The sequence below is a fragment of the Pristiophorus japonicus genome, chromosome 24, assembly GCF_044704955.1.
Source record: "Pristiophorus japonicus isolate sPriJap1 chromosome 24, sPriJap1.hap1, whole genome shotgun sequence".
Taxonomy (NCBI): Eukaryota; Metazoa; Chordata; class Chondrichthyes; family Pristiophoridae; genus Pristiophorus; species Pristiophorus japonicus.
Genome location: NC_092000.1, coordinates 11,392,031 through 11,408,128, shown reverse-complemented (window position 1 = coordinate 11,408,128; position 16,098 = coordinate 11,392,031). Strand labels below are relative to the sequence as shown.

General features: G+C 47.7%; 1 protein-coding gene across 2 annotated transcripts in view; it reads right to left on the bottom strand.

Annotated features, from left to right (window-relative positions):
* Positions 1-936: 936 nt before the first annotated feature.
* Positions 937-16,098, bottom strand: part of camsap3 (calmodulin regulated spectrin-associated protein family, member 3) — a 224,681-nt gene continuing 209,519 nt past the window's right edge. For both annotated transcript variants that reach the window (XM_070867249.1, XM_070867250.1), the window contains 4 exons: positions 12,273-12,369; positions 8,615-8,730; positions 7,278-7,396; positions 937-3,498 (listed from right to left, as the gene is read on the bottom strand). In XM_070867249.1, the coding sequence (XP_070723350.1) occupies positions 3,196-3,498; positions 7,278-7,396; positions 8,615-8,730; positions 12,273-12,369 (635 nt within the window). In that variant the 3' untranslated portion in view covers positions 937-3,195. The remainder of the gene's footprint in view (positions 3,499-7,277; positions 7,397-8,614; positions 8,731-12,272; positions 12,370-16,098) is intronic.

The following is a 16,098-nucleotide window of genomic DNA, read 5'->3' as shown; positions in this document are numbered from 1 at the left end:
TACCAAAGGAGCGGTCAACAAATCAGAGGCGAAATCCACTTTGTCATCTGCCAAACTGGACACTGATCTTATGACAGGCCCCCATCAAACCCAACTTTGGGGAAAAAAAATCCAAGTGCGACCATGGGTACTATAATACACACACACATACACACGTTAGTGAATAGCCGAGTGCTATCCTGTAATCACCATCTATTCTCATAGTCATGCTCTCTCTCCCTCTCTGTGGGGTGTGTCCTGATCGTTGCAACTGGAGAATATCTGAAGGCACGCAATGGCAGTGGGAAATAGGAACGCTAAATGGAGAAAGTGGGCACATTTAGCAAATACCTCGTCTTGCGAGACTCTAAACATTCTCGAGTTCAACATCTTCTCATCCCTTGAGGATGTAGGTCAGTGTTCAAACCCCCCTCGGCTCCACTGTTGACACATACACACTTAACCAATTATTCTAATCGGTTGGCTAGTCAAATATTTTCGGCAGTGATGGAACTTCAGTTAAAATGGAGTCAAGTCAATGCCCCCCCACCCCACAGTAAGACATCAAACCAACAGACCCAATGTCCATGTGGCAGACACTTTCTCATTGGCAATGCAGAGAGCAACATGGACAGCCCAACCAGTCCGTGACCTGCTGACCTCTCCGCCCCCGCCCTCCCGAAGCAATACTGGGCAAGATACACTCGTACAGTCAACTTGATCGCATGGGAGCTAAAAAACACACAAAACAAAACCCTTCTATCTGATCCAACGTGGCAAGTGGGAACATCAAAAAAAAAATATTTCAACTAAAGAGTCAGAACAAAAACCTAATTCTGTGGCTACACTGTACACATTGCAATTCCTACACAGTCCAGTTCACCTTTTCAAGAGTATAGTGCCAAAATAGAAATTTTTTTTTTTTAAAACACGGGGGGGGGGGGGGGGGGGAAACGTGCATAAATACTTCAGGAATTCTTCATTATTCTTCAACATTTTTCTTTACACAAGTGTACAAACAGCAATCTCCAAACAACTCGCATTCTCTCAATATGGTTAAGTCCCTCCTGAGCGGATAATCCAGTTCACACACCAGGTCATCAAAATGAGTCCATATTGTCCCCGTCAGGAGGCCAGAGTTGCTCCCAGCGGACAGGCGAGAAGATTGAAAACAAATGGCTGACAGATTCAAGTAATGGGTAACTGGGCCTTTACCGACAAAGCTTCCAACACTTCCTTTTTGGAGGCTGTAGAAGATCGGTGCCAGCTCCGGGAGTCCAGTGGATTCAAATCCTCAAATTGACGATGAATTGACTCACGTACACTCGAATGGGTGGGGTTGACCAGGTTTCAGTGGAATGCTACACAGCGGCAGAGCGCATAAATTAGTTTTGCTTTGGTGTGGGAAAGAGAGGGTGAGGGGTGAGAGATACTTGTGGTGCATAGAAGTCCCGTACAAGTTTGCTTCTGATCATTAAAAATAACAGGAGCCGCATTCGATGGTGACTGCGATGGGGCCAAGGAGGCTTGGGCTATCTGCGTCAGGACCAAGACAATCTGGAACTAATGCGCAGTGGGGGGAAACGTGCACACCTTTTGGGGAGGGGGAAGAGGAACGCAAAGTGTAAAGTAACAGAACTCTAAAGAGATAAATAATTCCCAATTGTATTTGCCGCTGGTTTCACAGTGACGTTCAACAACAAGACTGGGTCTGGGTGAAACCATCACAGAGTTGATTACATTATTCAGTAAGCTGAGATGCACTGGGACTGGGCACCCTAGTCCTATTGATTTCAGACTGGACGCTGTCTCAAAGTAAACCTGAGCTTTGTATGTGGAGAACTTCAGCAGATCTTTGGAGTTCCTTAAAATGGTACAGATGCAATGTTACCTGGAACGGGCAGAAATGCTGTTCTGGAGCCTGCATATTCCAAATCACACCTGGACTAGATTGGAATGGTCTCGATTCGCTGGGAAATTGCATTGAAACAAATCCTGGCTCAGATCTCTGCCTCCACACCCCCTTTCTCCAATCGCAAGCCGGAAGGTGCAGCTCACACCTGAGCAACTGAACAGTCAACATCTGGATCGCAATCCAGGAGAACATCCTAAAAGTCAAGTACCAGAAGAGGAACTTCCCCAAGGGTAAGCTCAACACCTCGAGATCACCTCGGAGTGAATACCGCAGCCACCCACTGGTTTCACCGACTCAAACCTTAAAAGAGCTAGAGTTAACCAAAGGCGGACACCTCACTCAGCACCAACTTTCCAGACGGCTAAAGGGTCCAAGATTTCGCTCTGCCTTCAAAAAGATCAACCCGGCCAAATTGAAGCCTGGTTACACAGTCCTGGTCAGATTCGAGCGGAGGAGGGGGCCATGTAACGAGCGAGGTTATCGGCTTAAACCCACTTCGACATTCAGCTTACGGTTGAGATAGTTTGGGTTTGAGAACACACCGCTCATCAAGAGACTGGCTCAAAGTATTATTCACTCTTCCGACAATGCAGGCAGGTAGGAATGGTTTTAGTTGATTACTTAGAATAGTTAATAGAACTCACTTATTGTACACCAAAATACTGGAACAAGTTATGTACAGTAACTTGCAAACTCTCAATCATTTCCAAAACCCAATCATTCTTTCCAATAAGCAACAGAGTAACTTAAATATCTCATCTATACAAACAGCTAAATCATTTAAATAGCTTCAATATATACAGACAACATTTCGATGATCAGTAGTAATCTTCGGCAATTTAGCCTCAAAAATTTATACATCTAGTTTTATTTTTTTTTAAAAAAGGTATTGACCCTTCCGGAAGTCCCTTGCCAAGTGTATTTCACTTTAGTGCTTTTTGATTTTCAGAGAAAAAAAAACCCTTTCCCCATTCTCCTAACCCTCCCAACGCCCATTATTCTGTAGATCCATTGGGACAATCTCTATAGGTCCTCGGGGAAGTCCGGTTCGGAACCTCTTTTCCCAAGATGCTTCACTCCACAGGATGCAAGCGTTGATGCACTTGTTTGCGCGGTGTTGGACAAATGACGGCAGCATGCAGAAATGGCGATTGGACTCTGGTGCGGCTCAAAAAATCCATGGAAGAAAACAAAAAAAAAAAGAGTAGAAACGATAAAAAGAATATGTTGGCAAACCGGAGCCTCGAGACTTGGACTCGTCCATCTGTACAGGGCTGGGTGGCGGAGGGGGCAAGAGCCCATCACTTGGGTGTTCCTGGCTTTTTGGGAGTTCCCGGCCGCTTTGTCTGCCATAAGTGACCCTGGATAGTGACCGCATCGACGCTGGCGGACAGGGTCTTGCTGGGGATCTGGGTGAACTGCTTGCGGTCGGAGTTGTACTTGTAGATCCCCTCGATCATGTTCTTGGTGATGACCCGGGGTCCGACCCCAGCCACCCGGTACATGTCCTCAGAGTCCGGGGACACTGCGTACACAGCCCGGAACTGGCGGCTGGCGTCGCGGAACAGGATCAAGTAGTGGTTCGATTTGCTCTTCTCCACTTCCTGTGAGGAGAGAGAGAGAGAGAGAGAGAGAGACAACAGTACATCAGTAGGTCGAAACATCAGCGAATCTTCCATTAACATATGAACAATGACGGACAGGTAAAGGCAGGATTAGACTTGTTGGCTGGCACAGATACGATGGCAAGTACTGAAGGGAATCGAATACGGTCAGGGAGATCTCCTGGACTAGTTTTGATCGCCTGGATGGGTCGGAGAGGAATTTTCCCAGATTTTTTTCCCCCTCAATTGGCCTGGGTTTTTGCCTCTCCCAGGAGATCACATGGCTCCGGTTGGGGTGGAGTGTAGAATGTTTCGGTGTAAGGGGTGTCGCAGTTGTGTGGGGCGGACTGGTTGGGCCGGGTGCTCTTTACCTGTCCGCCATTGTTCATTGGTTTATATGTAACCTTTAGGACTGCTGACCGAGGGCCGTGCGGCTCTTTGTCGGCCGGCGTGGACACGATGGGCCAAAGTGGCCTCCTTCTGCGCTGTAAATTTCCATGTTTCTATCTGGTCCATCGAGCCCATCCCACACAATTGCGATACCTTGTGTATCACAACATATACACTCCATCCTGCCCCAAACCATGTGATCTCCTGGGTTCGGCAAAAACAGACAAAACCCAGGCCAATTTGGGGGGGAAAAAAAATCTGGGAAATTCCTCTCCGACTCATCTAGGTGATCAAAACTGGTCCAGATCACTCTGGCCATTAAATTCCCTGCAGTACCTACCTTCTGTGAGAGCTAATCTCCATCGCAGGCAGAAACAAATCCAGCTTTCGCTTGACGGAAAGTCAGTGAATCTGCATCCACCACATGAAAAGGTCATTAAGTTGGAGAATATGCGGTCCTTACAACGAGTTACATTCTGCTACTGAGAGTGGGCTTGTGTTCAACCTGGCCAGTCCTTTTAAATCCACAAAGTCCAAGTACTGTTAATTTAGACAACCCCAGGTAAAACAGAGGCTGGTTACTGTTGCCAAGGGAAGCTCGTTGATCGGGTCCCTGGCTCTTCACTTTAAGAACATAAGAAATAGGAGCAGGAGTCGGCCATTCGAGCCTGCTCTGCCATTTAATAAGACCATGGCTGATCTTTTATTTCAACTCCATCTTCCCGCACTATCCCTCGATTACATCGGCTATACGGCACAGAAACAGGCCATTCGGCCCAACCAGTCCATGCCGGCATTTATACTCCACTCGAGCTCCCTCCCGTCTTTCCTCATCTAAATCTATCAGCATAACCCTCTATTCCCTTCTCCCTCATGTTTTTGTCCAGCCTCCCCTTAAATGCGTCGATACTATTCGCCTCAACCACTCCCTGTGGCAGCGAGTTCCACATTCTCGCCGCTCTCTGGGTAAAGACGTTTCTTCTGAATTCCCGATTGGATTTCTTGGTGACTATCTTATATTGATGGCCTCTAGTTCTGCTCTTCCCCACAAGTGGAAACATTCTCTCTGTATCCACTCAATCAAAACCTTTCATCATTTTAAAGACCTCTTGGGTCACCCCTCAGCCTTTCCCCCCCCCCCCCCCCCCCCAAAAGAGAAAAAGAGACCCGGCCTGTTCATCCTTTCCCTATATGGCATTTCTGGTATTATCCTTGTAAATCTTCTCTGCACCCCCTCCAGTGCCTTGGTATCTTTTTTATAATATGGCGACCAGATCTGTACGCAGTGCTCTAAGCTTTGAGAGAGACCACGTTGACAAGATGAGCAGAAAATAACTGTCTCTCCTTTTACAAACAATGTTACACAGTTCAGGCAGCTGAAGGCACAGCCACTGATGGTGAAGCAAAGGAAATCAAGGATGCACAAGAGGCCAGAATTGGAGAACCACAGAGATCGAGGAGGGATGTAGGGCCGGAGGAGGTTACAGAGATAGGGAGGGGCACAAGGCCATGGAGAGATTTTTTTTAAGCACAAGGACGGGAATGTTAAATTTGAGGTGTTGTCCGTCCGGGAGCCAGTGTAGGTCAGCGAGCACAGCGGGGTGATGGGTCAGCGGGACCTGGTGAGAGTTAGGACACAGGGCAGACGAGTTTTGGATGAGCTCAAGTTTATGGAGGGTGGGAGATGGGAGGCCGGGAGAGCCAACGTGAAAATCAAATGTTAAAAATCGGAGATGGATCGATTTTTGCCAGACAAGGGTGTAAAAGGTTCTGGGACCAAGGCAGGTGGATGGAGTTAGGATACACGTCAATATTGAATGGTGGAACAGGCTCAAATGGCCTACCCTAAAAGAATTAAATCAAATTTTAAATAAAGCAGTTTAGGCAGAAACAGTGGCTTAAATAATACTTTAATTATTGGCAAAAAATAAGCAGGTTAGAGATTCTTCAATTATTATCGACCAGCATTAAGCAGAGACACTGCACGGCAGCTGCATTGCTGAAAAGTGCCAGCACTGCACACAACCATACACTTTCTGCAACAGTGCTGCAGTGTCGCTGTTTGGGAGTTGGTCAATAAGTTAACCTTACTGGAGGGATCCTGAATTCCTGCTCCTGTTTATGTTCTTAAAGTGGAAGAGCCAGGGACCAAACAAACGAGCTTCCCTCAGCAACAGTAATTAAGCCCCCTGTTTTACCTCGGGATGTCCAAGTTAACAGAAATTGGATTTTCTGGGTTTAAAGGGACAGGCCAGATTGAACACCAGTCCCACGACTGCGAGATAGGCGGATAAACTGGACGGAGCAAAAGTTCCGTCAATCGCACCCCCATCAAGAGCAGCAACCCTTGACACACACGCGTCCAATACAAAGATCGCGTTTTGAGCCTTTAAATACAACAGTACGCTCCCTGCACCAGAGCACAGCTAATTCAAATATTATGTAAATGGGTTTTGTGTTCCACATACATTTGTCTGATCCGACTTCAGTCATTTGCATTTTGTAAGTTTGGGCGACAGAAAGAGAGAGAGAGAGAAAGGCCGGCCAGAAATTAAATGCAAAGTATTGCTTTGCATGGATATTACTGTACCTCAGGGGTCAGCTGGAAAAGAATTCTCAATGCCAGCGCGTACATGTATGTTTACATTCTCCACACTCCCAGCTACTGCTCCGTTCCCCCAATCACCCAGGGTTACCACAGCTCCTCCAATCCAAAATCAAACAAGACCTGTGGGTTAAATCTAGAGTCCTTGGGGGCAAAATATTTCCACCCGGGCAAGGGGGGGGTGGTTGCTACCGCCTCCCGGGAAATTGCCCCATAGATTTTTTTTGGGGGGGTGGGGGGTGGGGCACTGTGCCAGTAGTGCCGCACCCCACAATTAGCGCCCCGGGCCAGCGCGCAACCAACAAACAGTGACATCATCAGCGTGCGCGCCGACCCCTTTTGACCCCGTGAAGGGGACATTGCCCCGCGAGTCGCGAAGGGCATCCGCCGCCAGAACGCCCCTGAAAGGGGAGGCCTTTAGCGCCCAGGGACGCCATTTTTAATTGTCGGCCAACTCTTGCATCGGCCCGCTAATGACAGCCCTCGTGTTGATCCCGCTGGCCTGGTCGATTGCCTCCCTGGTGGCCCCCAGTCGGCCTGCAGGGGTCGCAGTGGCCCCTCCCCTTTAATGGAATTGTGGCCCTGCAAAGGCCTGAAGCAGCTATCCAATTGCCTTTTGGCAAGTTACTACTTCCACCGCCCTGTCAAGCAGCGCGTTCCAGATACCTCGCTGCGGTAAAAAAAACACTCATGTCAGTCTCTCCCCCGATGAGTGCATCTGTGCATCTACAATTGGCTGCATCGCATTGCCCAGGGGCAGGAACAGAAGGCAGGTCAGTCTTACCTCCAATATCTTATTCTTCTGGGGCTCATTCACCCTTCCTGCCAGGCAGCAGCGAGTGATGGCATTCTGTATAATATATTTATTCGACTTGGCGCTGGGTTCCTTGTATAGCTTCGGACCTGCGGAAGAAAAGATCATTTATTTGGGGAAGTTCTATTTCCAAACTCAGTAGATAAAAAGATCTGGACGGTAATGGGAAGGGGTTCTATTGGTGGTCTATGATGTGGTAGCTTTTTTTCTTCTTCGTTCCTGGGTTGTGGGCGTCGCTGGCAAGGGCAGCATTTATTGGCCATCCCTCATTGCCCTTGAGAAGGTGGTGGTGAGCCGCCTTCTTGAACCGCTGCAGTCTGTGTGATGAAGGTGCTCCCACAGTGCTGTTAGGGAGGGAGTTCCAGGATTTTGACCCAGTGATGATGAAGGAACGGCTGATATATTCCCCAGTCAGGATGGTGTGTGACTTGGAGGGGAACGTGGAGGTGGTGGTGTTCCCATGCGCCTGCTGCCCTTATCCTTCTAGGGGGTAGAGGTCGCGGGTTTGGGAGGTGCTGCCGAAGAAGCCTTGGCGAGTTGCTGCAGTGCATCTTGTAGACGGTGCACACTGCAGCCACGGTGCGCCGGTGGTGGAGGGAGTGAATGTTGAAGGTGGTGGATGGGGTGCCGATCAAGTGGGCTGCTTTGTCCGGGATGGTGTCGAGCTTCTTGAGTGTTGTTGGAGCTGCACCCATCCAGGCAAGTGGCGAGTATTCCATCACACTCCTGACTTGTGCCTCGTAGATGGTGGAAAGGCTTTGGGGAGTCAGGAGGTGAGACACTCACCCCAGAATACCCAGCCTTTCCTTCAATAACTGTCTGTCCCACCTGTGACAGGGACTGTGGTTCTCGTATTGGACTGTTCAGCCACCTAAGGACTCATTTTTAGAGTGGAAACAAGTCTTCCTTGATTCCGAGGGACTGCCTATGATGATGATGACGATGACAATGACATTAGTGTATATAGGTACTTTTGTATATAGCTACATTAGTGTAGATAGGTACATCAGTGTATATAGGTACATCAGTGTATCGGTATAAACAAGTGAATCTATTTTCCTCGGTCTGGTTTTTCCTCTCTCATTGTCGATTCTATTCAGCCTATTTGGGAGGCCTTGTTTTTTTTTTTTCCCCTATATTTATTTGGTGGGCCTGGGGCTGCGCGGTTAATCCGCCCCTGCCTCACGTGCCTAGAAAGGACAGGGAAAGAAGCAGGACAAGTGATCTCGCCAGGTGGATGTGGTTTTTTTTGGAAGCGCGTCCAGAGAAGAGACACGTGCTCACACCGGGGGCGGTAAACAGCTCACCTGTGTACTCTGGGATCGACGCTGGAGATGAGGCAGTTGAAGCGTTCTCCCAGTCCTTCTCCCCATTGTGATTACCCAGTCGGTTCGGAGATTGGAGCCCAGAGGGGGATTCGGTCCTGTGGAGTGGAATCAATAAAAATGTAGGTTTTTTTTTTTAAAAAAAAAGAAAAGCGACAGGAAGATCAACACGTTAACAATTCTGAAAACAATAGTTCCGGGGCTGCCTGACGCTCGAACAACATAAGAAATAGGAGCAGGAGTAGACCATACGTCCCCTCGAGCCTGCTCCGCCATTCAATAAGATCCTGGCCAATCTTCGACCTCAACTCCACCTTCATCAATTGCACCCACAATTGCAGATCTCGTGCCAGCTCCCACAGCCATTGTCCGTCAAAAGTAGGGACTGCATCACTTTATTGGTCCCTTCTGTAGTCCAGAGTGCCTTCAGAACCCTTCCATTTAGCCAGCTGCCCTTTGAAAACCAGACGACGAAAATGGAAAGGTCATCGATTGGAAACCAAGAAAAATAAATCAACCAAATGTCATTAATAGGCAGCAGTCCAAAAGCTCGCCCCCACAGAGACTACTCCCCTTCAGCAGTCAAGCCCCCAGACACGAGTGGCCAATCCCAATGCCGTGTGTTAGTTTGTGTTTTGGTGCACCACCAACACTTGCCCGTAGGAGACCACGCAAGTCAACCAAATGGTTCAAAGGTCAGACACACACGTGTGGTACAAAGCGATAATCACCTCACTGCACTGAAATGAGATAAGCACGGGGCAAGTTTTATTGCACAGATATACACAGACAACAGAAACAGGCCATTTGGCCCAACCAGTCCATGCTAGCGTTGTGCTCTATCTACTAAGTGAGATCCAATTATAAGCCAATAAACCTCTAGTTTATGGCTTCGGTTAAATTTGTTTCATCATTACCTAAGGAAGGATATACTTGCCATAGAGGGAGTGCATCGAAGATTCACCAGACTGATTCCTGGGATGGGGAGATTGTCCTATGAGGAGAGATTGAGTAGACTAGGCCTATATTCTCCAGAGTTCAGAAGAGTGAGAGATGATGTCATTGAAACACAAAATTATACAAGGCTTGACAGGGTACATGCAGGGAGGATGTTAACCCTCTGCCTGCAGAATCTAGAACCGGGGGCCCAGTCTCAGGATAAGGGGTCGGCCATTTAGGACTGAGATGGAGAAATTTCTTCACTCAGAGGGTGGTGAATCTTTGGACTGTGGAGACTCAGTCATTGAGTATATTCAAGACAGATCGATAGATTTTTGAATATTGAGGGAATCAAGGGATCTGGGGATCAAGAAAGAAAATGAAGTTGAGGTAGATGTTATTGCATGGCGGAGCAGGCTCGAGGGGCCAAATGGCCGACTCCTATTTTTAATGTTGTGGGATTCCAGGATTCGTGGGGACTACGTTCCACAATTCCATCCCATTTTTCCGTGAAAACCACAAGCCAATGGGCCTTGCAAACAACGTTCCCTTTCATTTTTTTGTTTCGGGTGCACGGCCCATTCAAAATAGCGGCGTGCATGCACGGTTATTCCTATTTTAGCAGCCGGTGAGCCGGCTATGCGGGAACTGTGGGAGTACCGCGCGGCGCAAGGGGAACATCGCTTGCAAATAAAGTACATAAAATTTGGGGAGGAGTCATTTTATGTAGATTTTTAAAAATGGCACACTACAGAAGTCACATGACGCTACCACGCTGGTCTAAACTACATGGCCGCATCATTCTTCCACTGACAGAGGAAACTGCAGGTGGTGCGTAGAAGGATGAGCGAGGGGGGGGGTGGGGGGGAAACCCTGAATACACGCAGCATTAAGCGGCTCCCGCGTAGCCGCCAGCTTCCATCGAGCTTGCGGCAACCGCTTAAGGCCTTGTAAATTCCGGGATCTTTACCATCAGCGTTTACATATACCTATTCAGTCCCACATGTCCCGCACTGGAAGAGAAACAATAGGAGATATATTAGACAGGTAACATTGCTTGGGTATTAAATTTTGACAATTTATTCGACACACCTCAGACTGTTATGACCAAGAAGAAATGGTTGCATTTATATAGCGTCTTTCACATCCTCGGGACGTCCCAAAGCGCTTTACAACCAATGAAGTTATTTTTGAAGTGCTGACACTAGTTTTGGTCTCCTAATCTGAGGAAGGACGTTCTTGCTATTGGAGTGCAGCGAAGGTTCACCAGACTGATTCCCGGGATGGCAGGACTGACATATGAGAGGAGACTGGATCGGCTGGGCCTGTATTCACTGGAGTTTAGAAAGATGAGAGGGGATCTCATAGAAACATATAAAATTCTGACGGGACTGGACAGGTTAGATGCAGGAAGAATGTTCCTGATGTTGGGGAAGTCCAGAACCAGGAGACACAGTCTAAGGATAAGGGGTAAGCCATTTAGGACCGAGATGAGGAGAAACTTCTTCACTCAGAGTTGTTAACCTGTGGAATTCTCTACCGCAGAGAGTTGTTGAGGCCAGTTCATTGCATATATTCAAGAGGGAGTTAGATGTGGCCCTTATGGCTAAAGGGATCAAGGGGTATGGAGAGAAAGCAGGAAAGGGGTACTGAGGGAATGATCAGCCATGATCTTATTGAATGGTGGTGCAGGCTTGAAGGGCCGAATGGCCTACTCCTGCACCTATTTTCTGTTTCTCTGAATGTAGGAAACGCGGCAGGCAATTTGCGCACAGCAAAGCTCCCACAAACAGCAATGTGATAATGACCAGATAATCTGTTGGCTTTTTAAAATGATGTTGATTGAGGGATAAATATTGGCCCCAGTACACTGGGGAGGACTCCCCCGTTCTTCTTCGAAATAGTGCCACGGGATCTTTTACATCCACCCAAGGGGGCAGGCGGTTTAACGTCTCATCCGAAAGTTGGCAACTCACTCAGCGCTGACTGAGGAGGCGCGAGTGCTACCCACTGAGCCACACAATTTTACAGCACAGAAGGAGGCCATTTGGCCCACCATGCCTGTGCCGGCTCTTTGAGAGAGCTAAAAAGAGATCGTATAAAATTCTTATACAGGGCTTGACCAAGTAGATGCAGGGAGGGTGTTGCACCTGGCTGAGGAGCCTGCAACCAGGGGTCACAGTCTCAGAATAAGAGGTTGGTCATTTAGGACTGAAATGAGGAGAAATTTCTTCACTCAGAGGGTGGTGAATCTTTGGAATTCTCTACCCCAGAGGGCTGTGGAGGCTCAGTCGTTGACTATATTCCCTTAATATCCAAAAATCTATTGATCACTGTCTTGAATATAATCAATGGATCTTTGGAGACTCGGGAATCAAGGGATATGGGGATAGTACAGGAAGGTGAAGTTGAGGTCGATGATCAGCCGTGATCTTATTGAATGGCGGAGCAGGCTCGAGGGGCCATGTGGCCTACTCCTGCTCCTATTTCTTATGGTCATATGGCTGGATGCCTCATTTTCTACAGAGGAGATAAAATAGGCCAAATGGCCTCCCTCATCCACATCCGTCTTGTGAACCCCTGGTCCACTGCAAAGGTAGGAAGGACAAGTTCTGCGTCAGATACTAAACTATTTCTGCTTCTGCCTTCCCGAAGACTCCAGGCACTCAAAAATTGTAAATAAATAGCAGTAGAGAGATACCTTGGACTTTTCTTGACGGACAGACTGTTGGCCGAGTCGTTGACCATGGTTGAGAGCGAAAGCGTGGACCGAGAGTACACTTTATTCAGCCTGGAGCCTGAAAGTAAGAGAGAGAGAGAGAGAGAAAGGGAGCTGGTCACGTGGCTGTAATTGTTTGTTGAAAACCTTTTACTAAAGGTGCCTGGGCAATGTGAGGTAGTGGAAGCTTTACCTGCATCATTCACACCATTGCGTTGCCAATCAGGCCCAAGGCAGCAGTGGCAAGATGCCAAGTTAACAACAACAACCTGTATTTATATAGCACCTTTAACATTGTAAAATGTCCCAAGGCGCTTCACACAGCAGTGTTATAAGACAAAACAAATTATTTTGATACCGAACCACATAAGAAGAAATGACAAATGACCAAAAGGTTGGTCAAAGAAGCAGGTTTTGAGGAGAATCTTAAAGGAGGAAAGAGAGGCGGAGGGGTGGGGAGATTTAGGGAGGGAGTTCCACAGCTTAGGGTCCAGCAACAAAAGGCACGGCCACTGATGGTCGAGCGATTATAATCAGGGATGCTCAAGAGGGCAGAATTTGAGGAGTGCAGACATCTCGGTGGGGGCTGGTGAATCTGAAAGGGGATTACAAAGAGAGGATGTGACGAGACCATGGAAGGATTTGAAAATCAGGATGAGAATTTTGAAATTGAGGCGCTGCTTAACCGGGAGCCAATGTAGGTCAGCGAGCACAGAGGGTGATGGGTGAGCGGGACTTGGTACGAGTTAGGACACAGGCAGCAGAGTTTTGGATGACCTCAAATTTACGTAGGGTAGAATGTGGGAGGCCAGCCAGGAGTGCATTGGAATGTCTGGAGGTAACAAAAGCATGGATGAGGGTTTCAGCAGCAGATGAGCCAAGGCATGGGCGGAGACGGGCGATGTTACGGAGGTAGAAATAGGTGGTTTTAGTTATGGTTAAGGCCAGTAAGAGCGGGTCACTCCCTGACCAACTCAAGTGTCACAGCAGCAAGAGCAGGCACTTCTCTCAGCCCCATGGTCCCAGATGGTCTCCGCACAGATCAAAGACAAGAAAATATAAAAGGGGTCTTAAAAGAAATCCAGTCACAGAAACATTCTACTTAAAGCAGTGAATCTGCTTAAAACATTACACAAACATTTAAATTCATAGACATTGTACATCAGTCAACATTTACCTCGAGTCTCGTCGCCGAGAGACTGCAGAAAACAAGGAGCGTGCGACAAACCAGACTCCCCGCCCACCCTTTCCTTCAACCACTGTCTGTCCCACCTGCGATAGAGACTGTAATTCCCGTATTGGACTGTACCATGTTACTAGCATAGACTCACCAATGAAATGGCTTCGATCAGTGGAGAGCTCACTTTGAGTGGAAGTAAGTCTTCCTCGATTTCAAGGGACTGCCTATGATGATGATGATGATGGACATAGACCATACGGCACAGAAACAGGCCATTCAGCCCATCTAGTCCGTGCCGGTGTTTATGCTCCACACAAGCCTCCTTCCACCCCTCTTCATCCCCATCAGCGTGTCCCTCTATTTCCTTCTCCGCTGTGTTTATCCAGCCTCCCCTTAAATGCATCTACACTATGCACCTCAACCACTCCCTGTGGTAGCGAGTTCCACATTCTCACCCCTCTCTGGGTAAAGAAGTTTCTCCTGAATTCCCTATTGGATTTCACAGTAATGATCTTATATTTATGGCCCCTAGTTTTGGTCTCCCCGCAGGAGGAAACATCTTCTCTATCGAACCCCTTTCTAATCTTAAAATACCTTCTCTTTTCTAGAAAAAAAAAAAGAGCTCTAGCCTGTTCAATCTTTCCTCAGTTCCAGTATCATCCTTGTAAATCCTCTCTGTCCCCTCTCCAGTGCCTCTATGTCCTCTTTATAATACGGAGACCAGAACTATGCACAGTACTCCATTTACACTGATCACTCTTTGCACCCATAGGTTAATACGATTCACATCTGTGCGGTATCTTGTAAATGGATACAAATTTACTTGAATTTTATTTTAAGTGTGTTGGACCTCATGAAGAAAACACAAGTTCAAAAAAAAATTAATGTGCTGGGCGGGGGGGAGGGGGGGGGGTATTATAAAGAGGACATAGAGGCACTGGAGAGGGTAGAGAGAGGATTTACAAGGATGATGCTGGAACTGAGGAAAGATTGAACAGGCTAGGGCTCTTTTTTTCCTCGAAAAGAGAAGGTATTTTAAGATTAGAAAGGGGTTCGATAGAGTAGATGCAGAGAAGAGGTTTCCTCTTGCGGGGACACCAAAACTAGGGGGGGGGGGGGAGGAGAGGAGAACTGCTTGGCACAGGGTGACCTTTCACCTCTGGGATCTGGGTTCAAATCCAGCCCAGGCTAATGGGGTGAAAGGCAGCTCCGTCAGCAGGCGGCCAATGGGAATTGATCTACAGGACAAAGCGTGTCCCTAATTCGACCCTCGTTTGGCATCAAGAGGTCCATATTGTGGCTGCTGTGGGAAACGGAAATACATAGAGCTACATAGAAAATAGGTGCAAGAGTAGGCCATTCGGCCCTTCGAGCCTGCACCGCCATTCAATATGATCATGGCTGATCATGCAACTTCAGTACCCCATTCCTGCTTTCTCTCCATACCCCTTGATCCCTTTAGCCGTAAGGGCCACATCTAACTCCCTTTTGAATATATCTAACGAACTGGCTTCAACAACTCTCTGCGGTAGACAATTCCGCAGGTTCACAATTCTGAGTGAAGAAGTTTCTCCTCATCTCGGTCCTAAATGGCTTACCCCTTATCCTTAGACTGTGACCCCTGGTTCTGGACTTCCCCCAACAACGGAAACATTCTTCCTGCATCTAACCTGTCCAATCCCATCCAAAATAGATCTAGCTGGGCCAGTAGGGGGCGCACTGGAGGTTGGGGACATTAAGATATGCATTTATATAGCACCTTTCACAACCTCAGGACATCTCAAAGCGCTCAACAGCCAATGAAGTACTTTTTGGAGCGTAGCCCCTGTTGTAATGAGAGAGACGCGGCAGCCAACTTGCGCACAGCAAGCTCCCACAAACTGCAATGTGATAGTGACCAGATAATCTGTTGGCTTTTTAAAAAAAAAAAGTGATGTTTGACTGAGGGATAAATATTGGCCCAGGATACCAGGTAGAACTCCCCCTGCTCTTCTTCAAAATAGTGCCACCCGAGCGCACAAATGGGGCCTCGGTTTAATGTCTCGTCCGAAAGAGGGCACCTCTGACAGTGCGGCACTCCCTTAGCACTGCACTGGGAGTGTCAGCCTGGATTTTTGTGCTCAAGACCCTGGAGTGAGACTTGAACCCACAACCTTCTGACTCAGAGGCAAGAGAGTGCTGCCCACTGAGCCACGGCTGACCGTATTGGGATAGAGCACAGGGAACTTTACTGATTATGCCCTGGTCACATACGAAATGGGAACAATTCCATTTCTCGTCTCCAGAGCACCAGATAAAATGTAATAGAGGGGTGAAATTTAGCTTTGTGACAATAGCATTCTAATATGTGCTGTTCAATGCTTAAAGCCTCAACATATCAACGGAGTCTTGCATGAATCTGTTAAGCTCAATGTAACTGAACCACAATTGGAATTTTTTTTTGGAAAAGCATGTGAAAGGGAATAAAGTCCGAATCTATAATATTTAAAATTTGCCATGTAGGTCATACGCTGGTTAGTTGGGGATCATCGTCTATCGATGGGAGCCACCTGTCACACTGTCGCAGTTGCACATCCCTGCCACAAGATGGAGCTGTGCTAGCTCCAAGGTTCTCTTTCGTAAAACTAC